This window comes from Brienomyrus brachyistius, chromosome 4 (genome assembly GCF_023856365.1).
Source record: "Brienomyrus brachyistius isolate T26 chromosome 4, BBRACH_0.4, whole genome shotgun sequence".
Classification (NCBI taxonomy): domain Eukaryota; kingdom Metazoa; phylum Chordata; class Actinopteri; order Osteoglossiformes; family Mormyridae; genus Brienomyrus; species Brienomyrus brachyistius.
In genome coordinates, this window is record NC_064536.1 from 21113219 (window position 1) to 21132011 (window position 18793).

At 46.8% G+C, this 18793-nt stretch overlaps 1 protein-coding gene across 11 annotated transcripts in view; it reads left to right on the top strand.

Moving 5' to 3' along the window:
* si:ch211-285f17.1 (sickle tail protein homolog) overlaps positions 1 to 18793 on the top strand; it is a 120603-nt gene that overhangs the window by 54547 nt on the left and 47263 nt on the right. Inside the window, exon 1 of one of the 11 annotated variants that reach the window (XM_049012398.1) lies at positions 2264 to 2402. The exons of 7 other annotated variants lie outside the window; for them this stretch is intronic. Coding sequence is in view for 3 of the 4 variants with exons in the window: in XM_049012391.1 (XP_048868348.1) it covers positions 6636 to 6738 (103 nt within the window). In the remaining variant the exon portion in view is untranslated. Of the gene's footprint in view, positions 1 to 2263; positions 2403 to 6616; positions 6739 to 7935; positions 8048 to 17024; positions 17169 to 18793 lie in introns of those variants that run through there. 3 more of the 11 variants (XM_049012391.1, XM_049012392.1, XM_049012394.1) reach the window with 3 other exon arrangements.

Consider the following 18793-nt stretch of genomic DNA (forward strand, 5'->3'; position numbering starts at 1 on the left):
TTAATCTTATCCTTGGCATGTCATTGTTTACTGTCTGACAAACACTGCTTGCATTTGAGTGCATTTGTCTCAATTCCACTCCAGTTTGGGATTTAGGCTCCAGCTGTAAATCCTCACCACAGACCTCCAGGAGAAACCAGCTCCGAAAGTCCAGTGTTATCTTAACTCGTGCTTGACTTCTTTTATAATTGGTGCAGGGCAAGATGGAGTATCTGAAAAGACTCATTTGTATAAAAAAAAAAAAAAATCTTGAAAAAGTTCTGGAAAAGGCCTAAGGATCATTAAACGCATGAATGAAAGTGTCTCCCAGCAAAATATACATCACTAGGGAATGTGACTTTGGGCCAAGAATGTGAGTCATCTGTATGGGACAGACTATGCCGTTGTACCATAGAATAATAAGTTAATGTAAATATCATACTGAGATAACAGGAAGTGTGTGGATCATGTGACAGGAAGTCATTGGTCTAAAAACGCTACACACCCCTGGTATGTACTCAGGTGGGCCACCTGTTCCTTTGCGGTCCACAGGCTCCTCTGCTGAGCTGTGTGGGAAAATGCGAGCTCACTGGAGGGCTGATTAAACAGAGGGGGGGGGAGAGCCCTGGGGGGGGCATCTGGGGGATTCTGGAGCGCTGTCCATTGCAGGGCTGCAGGCTGCATTTCCTTGCAGTGCTGCTGTAAGTTCAGACAGCTTCTTCTTCTTCTGCCTGCCCCAGGCAGTTGGAAAATGACGCTTGGAGGATGCCGGCTCTTTTAACCCGATGTATCTGCCGGCAGATTTTTATCTTACGTTTCCTGAGTTCTTTTTTTTTTTTTGAATGACATCTTCACTAAAAAATGTTCTTCCATTAATGCTCCTGTGCTCTCAGTAAGCGGTAAAGCTCCACGTCCATCAGTTTTGTGCATGTTTACGTCTGTGTTTGTGGGGGGGGTGGGATGGGAATTAGAGGCCCTTCCTGTCAGTCATTTGGTCCCGCGGCGTCCTGTTTACCGCGATGACGTGTTTCTGTCCCGTGCCTCTGATTTCTGCAGCGATGTGTTTCAGTTAAAAGTGTCCCTGTGTTTGTGAGTCCAGTCTTTTTCACACGTTTCACCCGCGGGTGCAACATGCCAGCCAGGGTGGTGCGGGAGCTTGTGGACCCCCTCCCCCAAACCCCGCAGTGTCATCAAAAAAAAAGCCCATCAGACGCCCCACAGAATCATGACTTCAGAGTCCAGACAGACAGAACAGCCTGGAAATCGCATGAAAATGCGACCGCATCTGTGCTTCCCAGAGCATCCTAGTCGCTGGTTCTGAGTTTGCGTTCCCAGCGGGATTTAGCCTGAGGGGGGGTTTCTCTCAAAGAGAAGCTTTACACTTCCATCTCTATAAGCCCCATCCCCAAAAAAATACAGAGTACTGACGTCGTCGCCATCCCCCCGTGAGCAAAAAGTCTCGCTGCTACTCCGAAACCAAACCCGCCCCCTCCATTCCAGTCTGTTTCAGTCACCCTAGCATCACTTGCCAGGATTTCCTTGAGGTTTGTGTGCGATTTTTCCTCTGGGGAGGGGGGACTTCAATATGATGACCTCTGCAAGCTCACACGCCTGGCCTGAGTTACCACTGGAATTAAATCGCAGCTTGTAAATAAAAGGCTTGACAAAAGGAAACTTATTTAATGGCCGTGGGCGTGAGTTGTGGCAATACAGCAGTAATTATAACCCTCATCTCAGGGTGTTTAATGAACTTCACACCGATCTAATTGCCCATCTTCTGTAACCACTTTTCCAGCACGGGATGACGGTGAAACAGGAGGGTGATTTACAGCCCGGACTGTAGGTGGCGAAAGTGAGCCAGAGTAGCACATTGATATAAAAAGAATACTCTCTGTTATCAGCTCCCTCTTCTCTGCTCCCGTGTCCTTCCATCCAGAGCTCCTGTCCCACCCCATTTCCACGCCTTGGCCCCATGACCTCCCTTGGAAACCTGCTGCGGTCCCAAGATGAGTGCAGTCCCCCTCCCCCCCCCCCCGTCCCTCAGTGTGAGGTCTGTTTTTACAGAGTTTCCTTCCAGCTTCTCTTCTTGAAAAGCCTGCGGGAATGTAAAACCTGGACTTGGTCAGGACGTCCTCTACATGGCTCCAATTGGCCGGCCCCCACCCATTCCATGGCCTACCCAGTCCCCTGTTACCCCCCCCCCCCCCCCGGCAACCCCACCCCCCTGTCAAGTTGTGACACACTGGAGAGAGAGAGAGAGAGAGAGAGAGAGAGAGAGAGAGAAGCTGAGGGCAGATACCGAAGGACCTTCTACAGAACGTGCGTGCGTACACACTCGCACTCGTCGGGAATCAACCCCCACCCTCCTTTCCTGGAACAGTGACGTTTTCTGACGGGTGGCAGGTTGCGGCAGGCGAGGCACGGTGAGTAAAAGTCTAACCAGCGGGGGAAGACCTAAGGAATGGTACTAGTGCCACGCTTAGACAGCTCCCGGTGAAGACAGCAGCTCCCTCTCAGCAGGGGATGGGGGTTGATTTTCGCGTGTCGACAGTGTTCTTTATCTTAAGTGTGTGAGTGTCTGTGAGGGGAGGACGCGGTCGGATGGGCTCGGGTTCGAGCACATCCTAAAGAATATGCTGTCACTTGGACTTGTGTTTTTTGATTCTGTGAATCTCACAGTTGCTCAGGGATGGGGTCAATTTGTCTCTTCCTGGTTTTAACCTTTAACAGTCTGGTGACAGCGGGAACATGGCCCCTCCCCATTGCTCCGTCGTACCTGATGATGTCATTATGATGTCATTCTCTCTCCTTGGGAACATGGCCCCTCCCCATGGCTCTGTCGTACCTGATGATGTCATTATGATGTCATTCTCTCTCCTTGGGAACATGGCCCCTCCCCATGGCTCTGTCGTACCTGATGATGTCATTATGATGTCATTCTCTCTCCTTGGGAACATGGCCCCTCCCCATGGCTCTGTCGTACCTGATGATGTCATTATGGTGTCATTCTCTCACCTTGTTACCCCTACAGGTGAACGGGGCTCTGATTCTCTCTATACTACCTTTACTTGGTTGAAATTTGGAGGGCAGTAAATAATACCGGTCAGTTCTTTTTCACCAACAGGGCCTCAGATCCCCCCCGAAAGACCACCTGTCAACTAGGCCCTACAGAAATCTTTGACTGGGATGGCCGTCAGGCACCAGTAATATTCATAGGGGTGGTGGCCCGGGGCGGGTTTGCAGTTTCCCCGTAGCCAAAAGAGAGAGACGAGAGAGAATGAAAAATGATGTAACATCAATAATCCACTAATCAGTGCATGGGGTAAACATTTCTGACCAGGATCACTGGCCTATAGGACTTCCACTGATGATTATCTTGCTTTTATTTTATGTTGGGCTTGTGTCTGTCATATTGAGATTCTGCCCTGTGTGCTTGGTGAGCAAAAGGCATGGGGTTTGCCAGAGATCGTGAATTCCCACTTAGCCGGCCTGGTGGGACCCAGGCCTCTGCTGGCAGCCAGCCTGTGATGTCCCCTTTATCAGCTCTGCCCTCCGTCCTGCGTCCTCCACCAATTCTGATGAATCTCATTTCCAGATCCACGGACGTCAGAATTTGCAAGTGGCCAGACCCGTTATGCCTGGGAAATATGCTTTAATTAAACCACAGAAACCAGGGTCAAATGAAACTGGGGATTTTTCCTACGTATTCAGCTCCATAATGGTTTAATATGAAGGTCACTGCCTCTAAATCGGGTTTTAAAACGACTAATTTTTCCAAAGCAAATTAGACGTTAAGTTCCCGTATCACAGATTCAGGTCTGTTTGGCGCCGTTCCCCCTTGCACATGAAAGCTGTGCCTTATCTGATCTCATTTAAATGCCTGGCGCCCCCTTTCTCCGAAATATGGAATTACATGCTGACCTCTAAGCATTAAAATCATTTAGATTCTCTCGCATTTTAATGGCAGAAACAGTAGACAGTCGCATCCTAAAGGGAGCCCAGGGAGAGCCACTGTGCCTAATAATTTATCGCTCTAGGTCTGTTGTTATACCTGTGTGGGGTTTCACTGCAATGTGACACTGTAACACCTTATCTATGAATCCCTTTAAGGGGGTGATGCAAGGCGCTATAAAAGACATCTGGTGATGAGTGGTTCTCCTGGCGGTATGAGGAGAGTCTCGAGCTGGCTGAACACCCCCCGCCTGCCTCCGCCACTGCCTCGATACCGGTAAACACTCCAGAACAGCAAGAGGGCGATTCTGGGCATAAGTTGCACTGAGGTCTGGAAACAGCAGGGGGTGTTCCATGCATGTGCGATATCCATGGACATCTTGTGCTTGGGGATGCTGGGATCTGGAGGAACCCTTTCTGCCGCTGCCGTGTCTTAGTGAAGAGCCGCTGAGAGGCTAAAAGCCTTCATGCCTGTAGCCAAATGGAGCGGCCCATTAATAGACTGGGGGAGGGGGAGGGCTTGCCGCTTGGCTGCCGCTGGATCTCAGCATCCAGAATGCACGTCATCAAAGCTAACCTTTCCTTGACTGTGAAAAACTAATGCACGCTTTTGTTTCACATACAACAGACCACTGCAATGCACTGCTGTCTTGTTCTACCTCAGAATTCTATTTCAGATCTGCAGCGGGTCCACAATGCCGCTGCTACTCCTAACAGGCACCTGTGGTAGGGATCACAACACACCTACTCTTCCATCACGGCACTGGCTTTCTCTGGCATTTACGATTGATCTATTGGTCTTGCTCTGCCCTACCTCAGTCACATGACTGCAAAGCATCTCTCAGATCATTTGACTACAATTTACTGGTCATTCCTTAAACAAGGCTGAGAAGGGAGGGGGGCAGCTTTTAGTCACTATGCTAAAAAACTGGAACTCTCTCCCACGAAACCTGAGAGCTACTGAAAGTCTTAGTACTTTCACAGCTAAGCTGAAATGCATCTTTTCTCCATTGCATATAGTAACCTTGGATATTCAGTTATTTATTTTATTTTTTTGCACTTATTTCTTATGTGGATTTTGCTGCTTTCTACAGCTTGGTATTCTCCTGAAGCGAGGTTTAGGAGTTTTACTCAAAGGTAAAATCCCAGGTTCCTTCTGGGACGTTTTTGGCCCTGAGTGCAGCTCTCGAGTCTGTGTGCTACATGCTGATCCATAGGAAAAGTACAGAGGAGTCTGACATTGCTTGCTAGTCTTCTGTCATTGGCTCATCATCTTCACCACACTGGGGTTTGACCTCATCCGTCCCCTTCCAGGGTCTTCTGGCTGGTGTTTTCAGCCCTTTGCGCTGCATTCCTGCCACTTTTTTCCCATCTGAGATGTCCGGAGCGATTTTTAGGCTCCAGTTTCAGGAACGTTAATGCTGAATGGGAGGAAACTCGTCTGTCGTAGGCCTGGGCTGTTACAGGCTTCCTAGCCGCACCGCTAACAAAGGGGTCGTAAATCCGTCAGTGGCACAAGCCCTCACAAAGCCGTTTCTGTTTACGGTTCCTCCTTTCAGACCATCAGACCCTGTTTTGAAGAGCTCGACCCCGCCATTTGAAGTAACATAAAGCTTGTTTGGTTTGTTAGTCTATCTGTAGAACAGACTATATGTAACCTCAGGTTCCTAATAAGATTATCCGGTTAGCGGCGGAGGCGATTTTTACAGCTGGAGATCAGCTCGGGTTAAATACCTTGCTAAATTTCTCGGACATTATTAACGCTATGTGACTCAAACTGCCTAATTGCCCATGCCCTAGCCAGCGTCTCACTGCCACTGGAACAATTTAAGTTGAAGTAAATCTCATTTTTACGACTCCACATTGCGAGATCTAACGTGTGAGATTTAACGTCCAAACACATTATTTTGCCGTGGTGTGGGAGCAGAGGTACAGATCAGGAAATGGAAATAGTACGAAATCACTCTCAGGTGATCGGAGTTACAGCATAATGAATGACTTGTTGCAGAATTTACACAATTACACTATCCCCCTTATCAATTAAACGCAGTTTGAAGTTCATTTGTGTTCTTCGTCTATATCTTTTTTTCTGTGTATACAGAGACCGGGTCCTTCGCCAAAGGGGAGTAAATATTGAATTAGCCGGTGCCTTGTTGTGAATATGGAGATTAATGTAAGGCCAGTGTAAATATTGATAGATCGCTAGCTGTAACATAGCTTACCGTTTAATTCTTGTTTTCGGTCGTTTCCCCGACCTTTCAAGTATCTGAATTGACGTTGGTTAGTGTTATGTTAAATTCATTAGATATTAATTGCACCGTGTCTTAGTAATGTACAGTCAGTCCGGGGCTTGTAGTTGAATGTATGTACGTTATTCCTACAAAGAACGGCATCCCCAGCGACATTTGCAGGCTTATTAAGCTGTCAAGGCTATTGAAATGACTAGAAATGACCAAATTACTACACGTGCTTGCTTTAACCTTTATAGAGAAAATTTCATTTCATTTCACCCTGTAAACTTAGTTTGGACTGTTAAAAATTGTGCGAGTCTCTTTTATTTTGACCTTTAACCAGAATCCCCATTCCGCTTTTTTTCTCTTTGCAAAAATAATAACTATGGCAAACAGAGGACATCGTATTAGGAGGTAACATGGTAAATGGAGACCCTCCAGGGCGATAAGTAGGGTTTTACTTTTGGACTGAACATGCACAGAAAAGGAGAAGAGGAGATAATCGCTGTTGGTGGAGGAGAGATTCGTCCTCCTGGGATCTGTGCGCTGTCTTTGACCGAAAAGCATGAACCGTCTGGTAAGACTCCCTTTCTTTTCCCCAAAGGCTTTCTATGAAATTTACCATGCCTGCAGAACCCTGCTGTGGTAAATCCTTCGGCAATGCTAGTGATTTTCGCTAGTTTGCTGCGATCCCGTTCGCCGGACGGGATTTATGTGTTTACGTCCGATAGGGAATTACTGACAGCCATGGGACTGGGGCGATTTGGGCTTCGTGTCCTTAAAAGCGATGGCAATACTCTGTTATTGTCAATCCTTTATATTAAAAGTTGAGAACGTGCTGGCATTTTTAATACTCGACAGCTCTTTATACTTAATTGCAAAGTGTTTCCCAACAGTAGGCGTCAGGAAAACTCGTTACCCACAGGGCTTAAAGCAGGACAGTTCAAATTAACTATAAATTTGCCTTAAATTTTCCGTAGGTTCAAATTAAACGTTGTCCTTTCTATATATTTGTAAGTATAGGGTGGGATAATGGGGGATGGGTTGTCACATAAAGTCAGAGTCTGAATATTTAGGGACACTGTCATGTGGGATACGAAGAAACGCAGAAAAAGTAAAACAATTCTCAGCATGCATGCCTGATTTTACGTATGTTTATGCTATATATATACACACATACATGCGCACACATATAGATATATATATATAGATTAAACATACAACATATATATATAACTAGCGCGTGTGTGTAGGCTATATGTAGTAGGCTATGCGTCATTCTGTATATATGTTAAATGCTTTTAACGTAATGGGACGCTACCTGTGTTTAAAATGTTGCATGTTCACATGCATGTACTGCCGTGCCGTAGTTCTGCATTAAAATCTTTGCATGTACATGTGTGAGGTGCTCTGCTCCGAGACGCTGATCAGAAACAGCGGACGGTCCTTCTAGTGGAGAGCGGGGGGGGGAGGCTATTTCTCCTAGGAAAATGAACTGCTGCTGTCCAGATTACCCGCAAACCGCATTTAGAAGATTTAACTGTACTTTATATCTATTTAGGTCGGTTTAACAGATATGCATAAATATCTTGCTCTTAATTTTTCTCATTACCTATTCACATGTGTTAAAATAATTACGAAAAGTTCTGATGGCGCATACGTGTCATGGTATTCTTATCTGGGAAAATAGTTAAGTATAGATTTGGTTCATTGGGAGGTTGGGGTTTGTCGTGACGGCGGGTCGCAGTACTTAGCGCCGAGGCTACGGGAGCGGTCCTGTGCCTATACAATGACAGGAAAACTGGAAGCCCTACCAAGGAATAAACAGCGTGTCCCCGCATTTCTCCGCTGCTCCCGACACTTTGCGGAAAGTTCACTTCCTAGAGGTATGTTTTAGTGATTTGTGGATGGGGGACGGTTCCCCCCCCTCCCCCGAGCCGAAACGCCGCTTTCTGTCGTCAGGAATTTCTTGCTTAAAACCTTTACAGCACTGCGTTACTCTCCGCCTTGTGGTTTTAGAAAAGTGGAGCAGAATTACCTCCCCCCCCTCAAGTGGGTAGGAAAATTTCTCATTTAATCTCAGGCTTCGCAGAGCATAAAATAAAGCAGATAGATATGCGTTTTTAAAAAATGAAGAGAGATTAAGGTTTAAGATCCCCCTTCTCCAGGCTGTCCAGAATTTATCCTCTGGGACATAGTGTTCTTGATGTTTTATTCCGGTCCATAAAGTAGAAAGTTTAAATCTTTATAATATTTGCATCAGGTTAGTGTGCACTGGCTTGATTGTGGGTTTTGACTGACAGGTTTGTATTTGTGTTCGCGTGCGATGCCGTATACGATTGTTTGGGCACTAATTGCGATCTTTTCTGGGGAAGATATTGTCCATGAGGGTCATACAAACGCATACACAAGGATGACGGAGCGCAGCTGGAAGGGGAAAGAGATTTATAGATGGAGGTTACCACTTCCTTCAAGAGAATGGAAAATTGTGTCCTAGAGCGACACCCATTCTTTTCAAAAGCAGTGTACTTGTGTTTTTTTGTATGGGCTGGTACAACTTCTCCGGGACAACTACAGAAAAGACTTTGCCCAGACGATTAGAACATGACAATAATAATGTATACAACGGTCGCATGCTGTCTTCTGTGAACGCGCAGCATTCCTCGCTCCGCTTTAAATTGGCAAACATCTTTCCTCATAAATCAGGAGAGATTTGTCTAATTTGCGCGATTTAGCTGTTATCAACATGTGGAGAATAAGGTAACCAAACCTGACAAATTTAGTGATGGTACACCCCCACGCAATTTGATATTTGTATCCATTTAAATTGGCTTCCAACCCACACAACCTATTGCACAGTTCATAATAATAAATAAAGCGATCGCATCTGTAAGGACTCACGAATAAATATAACGTGCATTTACACACTTCTATGACTCTGGATAGGGGTAATGTTACAGCCACCTCCCTATATTAAATTACACTCATGGGTTATACTAGTAACTGGATCCTATTAATACTTATAAAAAAGTAGAGCATTACAGCATATCTGAAAAAAAAGTGTGTGTTTGTGTAATTAATGAATGAATGAATAAGTTCGTTCATTCACATCTCTCTGTTACATAAATGAGTGTTTATCCCATATTTGCGCCTATCTCTGTGAAGTTCCTCAGGCTGCTTAGAATGCTCTTCTGAAGGTTGCCTCTCTGGAGACCGAGCGGCTCAGTCAGAGCTGCACAGAGGGCTCAGGGTGTTATCTAGGGGTTACTTAGGCTTTTAATGTTCCGTCAAGGCGCTCCAAAAGCAGAAGGGATGCATCACCCGGTATCTGCTCAGAGCGCACGCCCCGTTAAACTGAGCTGAGGGCTAATGGCGGCATGGGAGCTCAGAGAAAACGCTAGAAGAAGGTATTTGTTTGTCCAGAGGTCTGGTGTTTGTGGGATAGAGAGAAGACAGAAGCCTTGGAATTGGGGAGGGTGTGGGGGGCTGCAGTCCAAGAACATGGAGACTGAACTGTGTGGTTTGGAGGGTGTCGCTTCCGGCTTCTACCAAAAAGTACCACCCCTCCTATGAAAAGGTGGGGGTGCTGGTGTCCTGATTTGGCAGATGGAGCTCAGGTGGTGCTGGTGGAGCTAGAGAGGAGCTGGAGGTGCCTCTTTCAGTGATACCTGGGCTGACTTGGAGGTATAATACTCTAGACCAGACCAGTTAGATCCCAGATCTCAATCTTTTTCTCCACAAAACTTCTGAGACTCCATGATGTGCTCCAATGGGTCTCCACAGAGCTTCTGCTAAGGAAGAGGTTCATGTTGCACCAACCAGATGTTCAAAGCTGCTTCAAAACCTTGTTCGTGACAATCCAAGTGAGTCTCTCCTCTGGCACATCTTTCAAAGAACAAGACGTGACCACCTTTGAGGACCTGGATTTTATCCTTTGGTGTGCTGTTGGGCTTTGGTGAGGGCCAGTGGCCCATGGGTCCATCAGCCAATTGGCTTGGTTTGTCTTTCATTGCTCTCTTGTGCCATCTACTGAGTGACCATGGCAATGCAGGGGGGGGGGGGGAGCTTAGTGCCAGGGAGATGTGCCAGTCCAAACGCAGCTGGCCAGCAGCACACACAGGGGAGGAGGTGTCTGCCTCCAGAGCTGGCATGGGAGCAGTGTGGTAAAGCTGACTGCCCTTTCCAGAAACTGGGGGGGGGGGGGGGGTAATGACTAGTAGCTGTAATTTCTACTGAAGGTGGTTTGACCAAGCATTGGATGATGGTGGTGAATATCTGTCCAGCATAAACATTTAATATTCATTAACAGCTTAGGAATCAACACTCCTGTTTTTTGTTTTGTTCAACTGTCAGGGAAAAACTTATTTAAACACATTTAATTATAAAGCAGTCACAGATGGGAAGAAGCGAGCGTAAACAGAGAGGCTTTTACGATTGAGCGTCTGCTGCCAGTAGCTCATTAGCATGTTTAGCTTGTTGATTTAGTAGCACGTCAGTTGTGAGCATTAAGTCACCAGGGCTAGTTGTGGTGCAAAACATGCCCCTCCACTGGCCTCTTCCTGCCCCTCCCAGTCGTGCATACTGACTCATGCTCCTATGGGTACTGATGCTCCCATCCTCCCAACAAATCACGCTGTCCGTACACCTGGTCTAGTTCCACACGCCCCGCCCCCTTTTCCATCTTTTCTTCCCATTCGCTCTGGCCAGGCCTAAGGGGGCGTGACTTTTCCAGCTGTGTTTGTTAGCTCTGTGAGGAGGGGCGGGGCTTAGAGAGATTAAGGCCTCTGCCTTGTTGCCCCTCAAGGTCAACATTCATCCAGTCAGGGAGGTTGATGTCCAGCACCAGAGTGAGAAATCAGTAAGGGGAACTGTTTAACATCACCGTGCGAGATTGAGACCCACTTTTATCTACGTACTCCCAGCATTACATCACGGTAAATGCTTATACCCTGAGTACATTGTAGAGCAGAGCTGAGAGTCACCCTGGTAGGGTGCGGTTGGATGGGGTGGGGAGAGGTGACGTAATCAACAGCCAATCAGCCGCCACCTGGCCGGTCCTGCCCAGGCGCCCGCAACCGTTACAAAACAGTGGCTGATTTGGGCCGGATTTGGGACCGGAATGATCCGGATCATCCCGTTAATGTGCTCTGCCACAGCCAAAGAGCATCCTTTTGAAACAGCAGTGTGGTTTTCTGTTTGGCCGGCGTCTAGCTTTATACTGCAGGGACTAAAATGCGGCTGCAAGGGAGATTTAAGAAGGATTTTTGTTGTTGTTTTTGTTGGTGAGGGTTACTCATGGCCATTCACAACCCACATGAGACTGCTGCTTTCCTCACGGCCACTAGATGGCGATATTAAGATGTGTTACAGGTGAATAAGAGGCTCCACCAAGGGGTTTTCATCCTTAGTTTAAAAAGTTACATTTAGTTCTTACACAATACCTGTCCCGCTGTTTGAACCCCTAACCCGTGGCCACTCGGGGGCATTTCAAGAATGCGCCAAAGTACAGCATGTCTAACATGAATTTGCTGCATCGCGCAGTTTCCATTGCGATCTGCCTTGCTCGCACGCTTTATTCGATACTTGGCCCATCAACCACATCCAAGGTATGGCGCTTCTTCTACCGGCATGCGATTCCCGGCTAAAGTTCGTGGTGGCAGCGTCCTGGAATTCGCCGCCCTTGTGATCGTGAGATGGAATCTGTGACACGGCATGGTGGCCGGGGGTGGGGGGTGCGTTTATGCCAGCTCTGCAGCCTCTGGGGGATCCTGCTAATTATGTAAATAAAGATATGCCGCTGACTTGGCTTCAAAGGTCGCGGGGCGGAGCCATGACTTCTGCATGATTTTTGTAGGATTCTTTCTAAGGGTACAAGAGAAATTCTCCCTTTGGGATCTGCACCTCTTTCTGTCATGGTCATAATGTGTCGCCATCTAAGATATTCAACATATTACAGCGTAACACAGTGACGTGACGTAGTGTGATGATATTAAATCCACAGTAACTTGGTGGTGGTGGGGAGCCGCTGGGTGCAAGTTGATGCTATTGCTGGGTTGACTGCTTGGCTGGTATGTTTTGGCTAGTTTCAATTTACTCTGATGATCCAGCTCCTGTATTATGGACCCCTGGAAACCTATGACTCTCATCCGACTCTCTCTATGTCCACGGTGGAGGAGGGTATCTTTTTGTCTAAGTGACTTTCCGTTCCTGTTTCGAGCCAGAGGAACATTTTGCTTTACTGTGGGATTTCAACAATATGCACCTGGCATTTGCAGTGAACTGACCCTCTCTCGCTGAACTGGTACTAAAACGGCCGATGGCTGCCGTGGTATTTACCGCGAGCAGCTCCGTGTCTCTTGCTCATGGGTCTTTGGGCTCCTGCTGGGAATGTATTCTTGGTCTACAAAGGGAAAATAGCACTTGCATTTGGTGAAAAGGAGAATAAGAGAGAATGGATCAGTGGAAGGTTTACGGAGTTGCTGTTTTTAGTTTTTCAGTGCTTGCACTTGCAGTGTATGGCCTGTAGGCAGCTGTAAGCTGTCACGGGTTTGACTTTGAGTTCCTTAGTCTCTACTGTGCATTGATCTTAATTACAGTGAGCATACTAATGTAACAAGAGTGTCCATTTACACTGATTTTGTATCGTTATTCTGGGATTTACTAGGCGGATGCCAGTGTTCAGCTTTGACAGCTCTGATGTATGCAGGTATAAGTGATGATGACGTTGGTGTTTGTTTAGAAGTAATCACAGTAAATATTCCCCGTCAATAAAAGAAGACGTTCTCCATTTCTCTCCTTCTCCCTCATATCTCTCCCCTCCCTCTCTCCCTCCCTCTTTCACAGCAGACAGCCTTGGGAATCGTCTTGAACTTTGGCTTTCCGCTGGCTATCTGTCACTCTTCTGACAGGAGTTTATTTGCGTATGTTTATTTCTGTTGGGCGAGGGCAGGAAATGTAGTTACGGACATCTGTTCCCCCTCCCCTCCCCCAACCATATTTTTTTTTCTCATGTCGGATTGCGTAATCCGTCTTCTGGCACAGTAGAGCCCGGCCAGGATTGATGGGGTCCGAGAGCCATAAAACAGGAAGCCCTATACTACCAGAAAGCAGCAAATGTTCATAAGTGTTCAGTACAGAACAAGCACAAGAATGTAATGTCAATAAAGGGTTCAAGCCCTGCCTTATCGTAACACTAGTTTTACTCAGGAGTTTCCGTCCACCTGCCTTTGGCCTAAATGCTTCGATCTGACTGGCTAGTGACCTTCATTAAGATTTCTTTTGATTGGGATGGCGAAGAGGACTGAAGAGCAATGGGACTGAGAGAAATGGGGAATGTGGAGGAAGGTGGAGGCTTGCTAAGGATGCAGGAGGTACCATGCCTTAGAGCCTTCCCCTGTGATTATGGGATGCCTCCGTGGGCCTCTGTAGCGTGCTGTGACCCCTGCGGTACTCTGGGTGTTCCTGTGGGTAAAGCCGGGGTGGGACACGTCAAACAGAATACAGATAAAGGCGTATTTGCCTTAATATATGATGCTGTTATTGAACATCTAAAAAACTGGGTCCATCTTGTACAAGGGCTACAGTTTAAAAGTTATTATACACATACAACAGTAGATGGTTATAAATAATCTGCCTCCCAGCCGTACACTTCACACAGAATTGACGTCGTTTTAGCAAAAACATTTTGTGCGCCGCTGGTGCAGGATCCCCAAGGTGAACTTTTCCATCCGTTCTGGTCCTACCTGCTGTCCACGATTGACTAACATAAATGTGATGCCGCAGGGTTGGTCAGCAGGACTAATTATACAGTTACTGGGAGGCAGTGCACTGCACGTATGTGTCAGCAGTCTGACTTACTATGTGTATTAGTGTGTTTATGGTGATGGTAAATGTCATAACTGTGTGATGTTTGCAGTGGAATGCGCGCAATTCGGCGATGTCTAACCATGAGTGTCGTTTAAATTACTGGCTTCCCTGTCTGTACCGCGGCTGGTACTAAACCAATAGTGACTGTTAATAAAGAAACTTTATTAACAAAGTATCTTCCATTTTAATAATAAAGTAGCTTCCATTTTGAAAGAGCTGTCATCTCCTTTGTTTAAATGAGTCACACACTCGCCGCGATACATTTATTTGCGCTCTGTATGTGGGTCTGCTGCATCGAAAGCGTTCTGCGCCCTCTAGGGGTGTGGAGTTTGTAATATTGATTATCTGCCCCCTCCCCCAGACAATAAACATTTGTTTACAGAAACATTTGCAGTTAATACACTTATTGTAATGCAATTGCCTGTGGTTGCTTTTTAACAGTGTTATTGTTAACTTGTGTACTTGAGAAAAAAAATTAAAAATTTTCTTTATAAAGAGAAGGTTTGGTATTTCAAATACTTTTGGAAAAAAGTTGTTTTTGAAAACGTGGTGGGCTATCTTATAATTGGGGCTGTCTAATATTCAGGCCAAAACAGTATGTTCCTCATGTGATTTTCAGCGGAGGAGAAAGATGTTACCCTCGCACTCACTGCTGAGCTGCAGGAAGGAAACGTCCGATAGATACTGATGGCTAAAAGTGCTATACTCCCATCTCGACCTGCAGGGGGCTCTGGAATCAGCCCCTTTATCAGCCTGGTGGTTCCTCTAGGGGAAGCTGTCATATTTGACCAACTGGGAAATTATTTGCGCAGTCATCATGGTGGAAGCAGCCTTAAAGATGCGAAGCTCGACAGGTGGTCGTCAGCGAAAGTATTGGTAATAAATGCAGCAGACGCCATTCCTCATATTGACCTCTGGGGGGGGGGGGGGGGGGGGGTCACATGGTTTTTTCTTCAGCTGGATCCTCGTTCTCCTGCTGACTTGGATTTGATTAGGTCTCCTGGTAGCTTCTTGTGATGTTTTGTAATGCCTTGTGTGTAGCTGCTGCTCCACTGCTATCTCGCACTTGCTACTGGCCACTCGCCGTAGCCTAGGGGCCCATAGCCCTAGTTTGCTCCTTGACAGCTGTACGCCTGTGATATTTCGTCTGCCTCGCTTGGCCGTCACATGCCAAGTGTCACCTGCTGTCACCTGGTACTGGAAGCGCGTCTCCTCCCTAAATCGAGGGTATGTGTGGCTCAGCGGGTTGGGGCACTGTGCCTGTGAGCAGAAGGTAGCCGATTAGCAGCATGACCTTTTAACCTCCAATTGCTCCAGGCACTGGTTGACCCTGCTTTCTCTAAATAAAATGTGGAATGTTTTAAAAATCCCCCAATCCAGTGTCACCCTGTCTCCCGAAACACTTTAATCTTGGAGGGAAACTCAGTAAGGAGTATGTTTCCAGAGTTGTGTGAAACTGGTAATTTGCCCTCAAGGGGGCAGTGTACAGTCTAGCCTGTGCTCAGGGTGCTGGCTGGAACAATGCTCAGGAATGTGTTGCTGCGGTGCCAGTTGCTAGCTGCGGTCGCCCAGGGCAACCAGGTACCGCATCATAGGTTTCGCTTCCAGAACGGAACCAGTTACATGAGAGCTGCTCTAATTGGCAGGAGTTTAAGTCACGTAACATCACTTTTGGATCTGGGGGTGTGTGTCACACTAATACACAAATAGAGATGTGACTAAGTGTGTCCAAAATGTGATAAGTTGTGACATTCTGTGACAATGTGGCTCGTGAAGAAGTCTGATATCTGCCACCCTGTTGCTGTTTCCTAGGAATACAGGTAGCGCAGAATGCGCCATTCGGCCTGAAAGGAGACACCCCCGCGAAGGTTCACAGTGGACCGGTCTGTTAGCCGCTGCCACAGAGCGTGCCAGTGATTCACTTATTCAAGTCAAACCTTTCAAGAATAAAAATCTGCTTGAGGGGGTGGTCTAAAGACTAATTAGCTGTGTGAGGTTGTGTGTGTGGGGGGTGGTAGGCATCTGAGGCTCGTTAACGTCGTCCTCAACACTCCGAGACAGGAGCAGGCTGTAAAACTTTATAGCATGGCCACATGAGAAATGTATGGCGGTTGTGGTAGATTATGTCAGAGTTACTGCTCAAGGTTTACAGTCCGGAAATCAGTTTATTCTGCAATCAAAAAACTTGTGTGTGTATGTATGTATGTATGTATGTATGTATTATGTACAGTATGCATCCTGTAGTTTAAGATCCTTCATAAGACCCTGCAGGTCCCCACAGTCATGAATGTGGCGACTGATGTCATCGTGCGCTTGTGTCCCCATGTGACCCCCCCTCCCACCCATCATTATGTCATGCACGTCTTTACTTTTACTTACAAATTGCAGAAAAGCAGGCAGAAAACCGGTGGACGGTGTCTGTCCGACACGCCGTCGCCGTGGTGACAGAGTACATGGGCCCTTCGGGCTGTCCGATCTTCCTCGGGCTGCTTTCTCGCTTTCCTCACATTTCACAGCACTGTTCCGTAACGTACTGCAGGTTTGTTTTGAAGCATCCAGATCTTGAGGTGTGTCATGCTCCGGCGTGGAATGCCTGGTCATGCTCACGGACACCCACAGGAATGCCTGCCTTTGGTCACGCTAAGCAAAGGTGACTTTAAACCCTCTTAAACACCATGAAAATGATTCAGCACAGCTTAGAGTGATTGTCCTGTTGTCAGAATTCCGCTGGTTTGGTTAGAGTAGTGTTTGGCATGGTTGTGGATTCTGCTCTCCTTCGCCCCCTGTCTGATGACTGAAGTATTCACCTGCATTCCAGCAGGGTGCCTCCTGACAGGCTCATTGGTCAGTACCGGGGCTGCAGACTGGCAGCCAGGCAGTCTGACAGCTGTCATGCCCCCCTTAGCCCCTCCTCCCCCCAAAGCCGTGACCATTTTAGAGGAGTGACATCAGAGCACCATGTAAATGCCCCCCCCCACCTCAAACGCACTTTACTTGGCGTCAAACTCACAAGAACTACTGCCTCGTCTACAAGTTTCGGCTCGGAATTGGGTGTGCACACCTTCCCTGGGGGGGTGCTCTCAATAATGGAGGGGGCCTTGACCTCGAGCACGGGTGGCTCACAGGACTGCCTGCTGGAAGGTGAGTCTGACGCCTCACCGCTTCGCGTCCCAGCCACTGGCAGGGAATGAGTGCCAGTCCGGGTTACTAAAAATAGTCCTCAGGGACAGTTGGCCATCCCGGGGAGACTATGTGGTGGGGGTGTGCGTGTACCTCCCACTGCTCTGTGTGGTGGGGGTGTGCGTCTACCTAGCACTGCTCTGTGTGGTGGGGGTGTACTAGTGTTGTAGTCAAGACTACCTAAACCGAGACCAAGACATTGCCGAGACTTGAGGGTGCCAAGACCAAGACACACTAAGGCGAGACCAAAACCAAGGCTGGTCGAGACCAAGACCAAGACCGAAAACAGACTAGGGCTAGAATCGACATCACATTACTCAGATCAACTGTAGAGAAAAAAGGCATTGCTGTAAAGTGCCTTTACTCATCAAATCAAATTCATGTTATTTTTTCAGTTATATTGTCCATATGTCTCTCATTTAAAATCTCCCAGATTTGTCATAGTTACGAGGCCTGATGGAAAATAATATTCTCAGCAATTCTCTCCTATAACCATTTTATCAGACCTCGTCAAGGAAAAGAGATGGGATGTACCAGAAAGATGTTCATATTAAGTCTCTTATACCAGGGACAGAGGCCTTGGTAAGCTATGAACATGGCTATGTAATGATCCCTTGCTTTGAATTGAAGAGAATGAGCCTCCAGATTGTCTTGCACCTCCAAGACCGTGCTTTCTAATGAATGTAAAATACCTAATTTATTTGAATTATAACTATGCTATAGACTATGTTGTATCCATTAATAGATAAACTGGAATTGTCCCACTGTAATCTTTACACTTCGATATCAACATCACTAAAATTACTTACCATATAGCAAAGAACGAATGCTTGCTCAACACAATGCCCATAGACAGATGCTATATAAAATCAATGATGATTTATTATGTGAAATAACACCACTGTAATGATTAAACAATACACCCACACAAACAAATACCAGATGGGTACACAAATACATCGTATAACCATATATATTCTTGACCATATATTTATCGTTCTTAAACATAATATATATTGTGGCGAGCGTGAGAGAGAGAATGCGAAGACACGCTGATCTTCAAGCAAACGTCTTTTTATTTCTCAACTTTAAAACAGACTTGCATACAAAGAGTACTGTGCCCCCTACTGACATGCTCCAGTACTGCTCCTCACCCCAACACAGCAGCTCTCGCTCGCCATTCACTCCTCTCCGGCAGCTAACTCTCTGGAGGAGGGTGAATGGCGAGAAGGCCTCAAACACACAAAGTAACACACATAACCACACAGAAACACATCAAGAGTTGCACAAACATCTCCTCCCTCTTCTAATGTCCCCCAGAACACAATAAACGGCCAACTGGGCACTCGCGCTCACCACAATGGCTCCTGGGAGCCCATCCTGACGTGCCGGCTCCACACAATATTTATAGGAGAGTTTGCTTGCACTTTACGGACACTAGTGATTGCAACATTTTGTGACCTAGACATGCACGGTGGAAGTTGGCAAACTCTTTGCGCTCTGCAAAGCCAAAGTTAATTACTGCCGACTTCGCTGACATTTTCGGACATTTCTTTGCCGACTTTGCTATAATATGATGTGTGTGG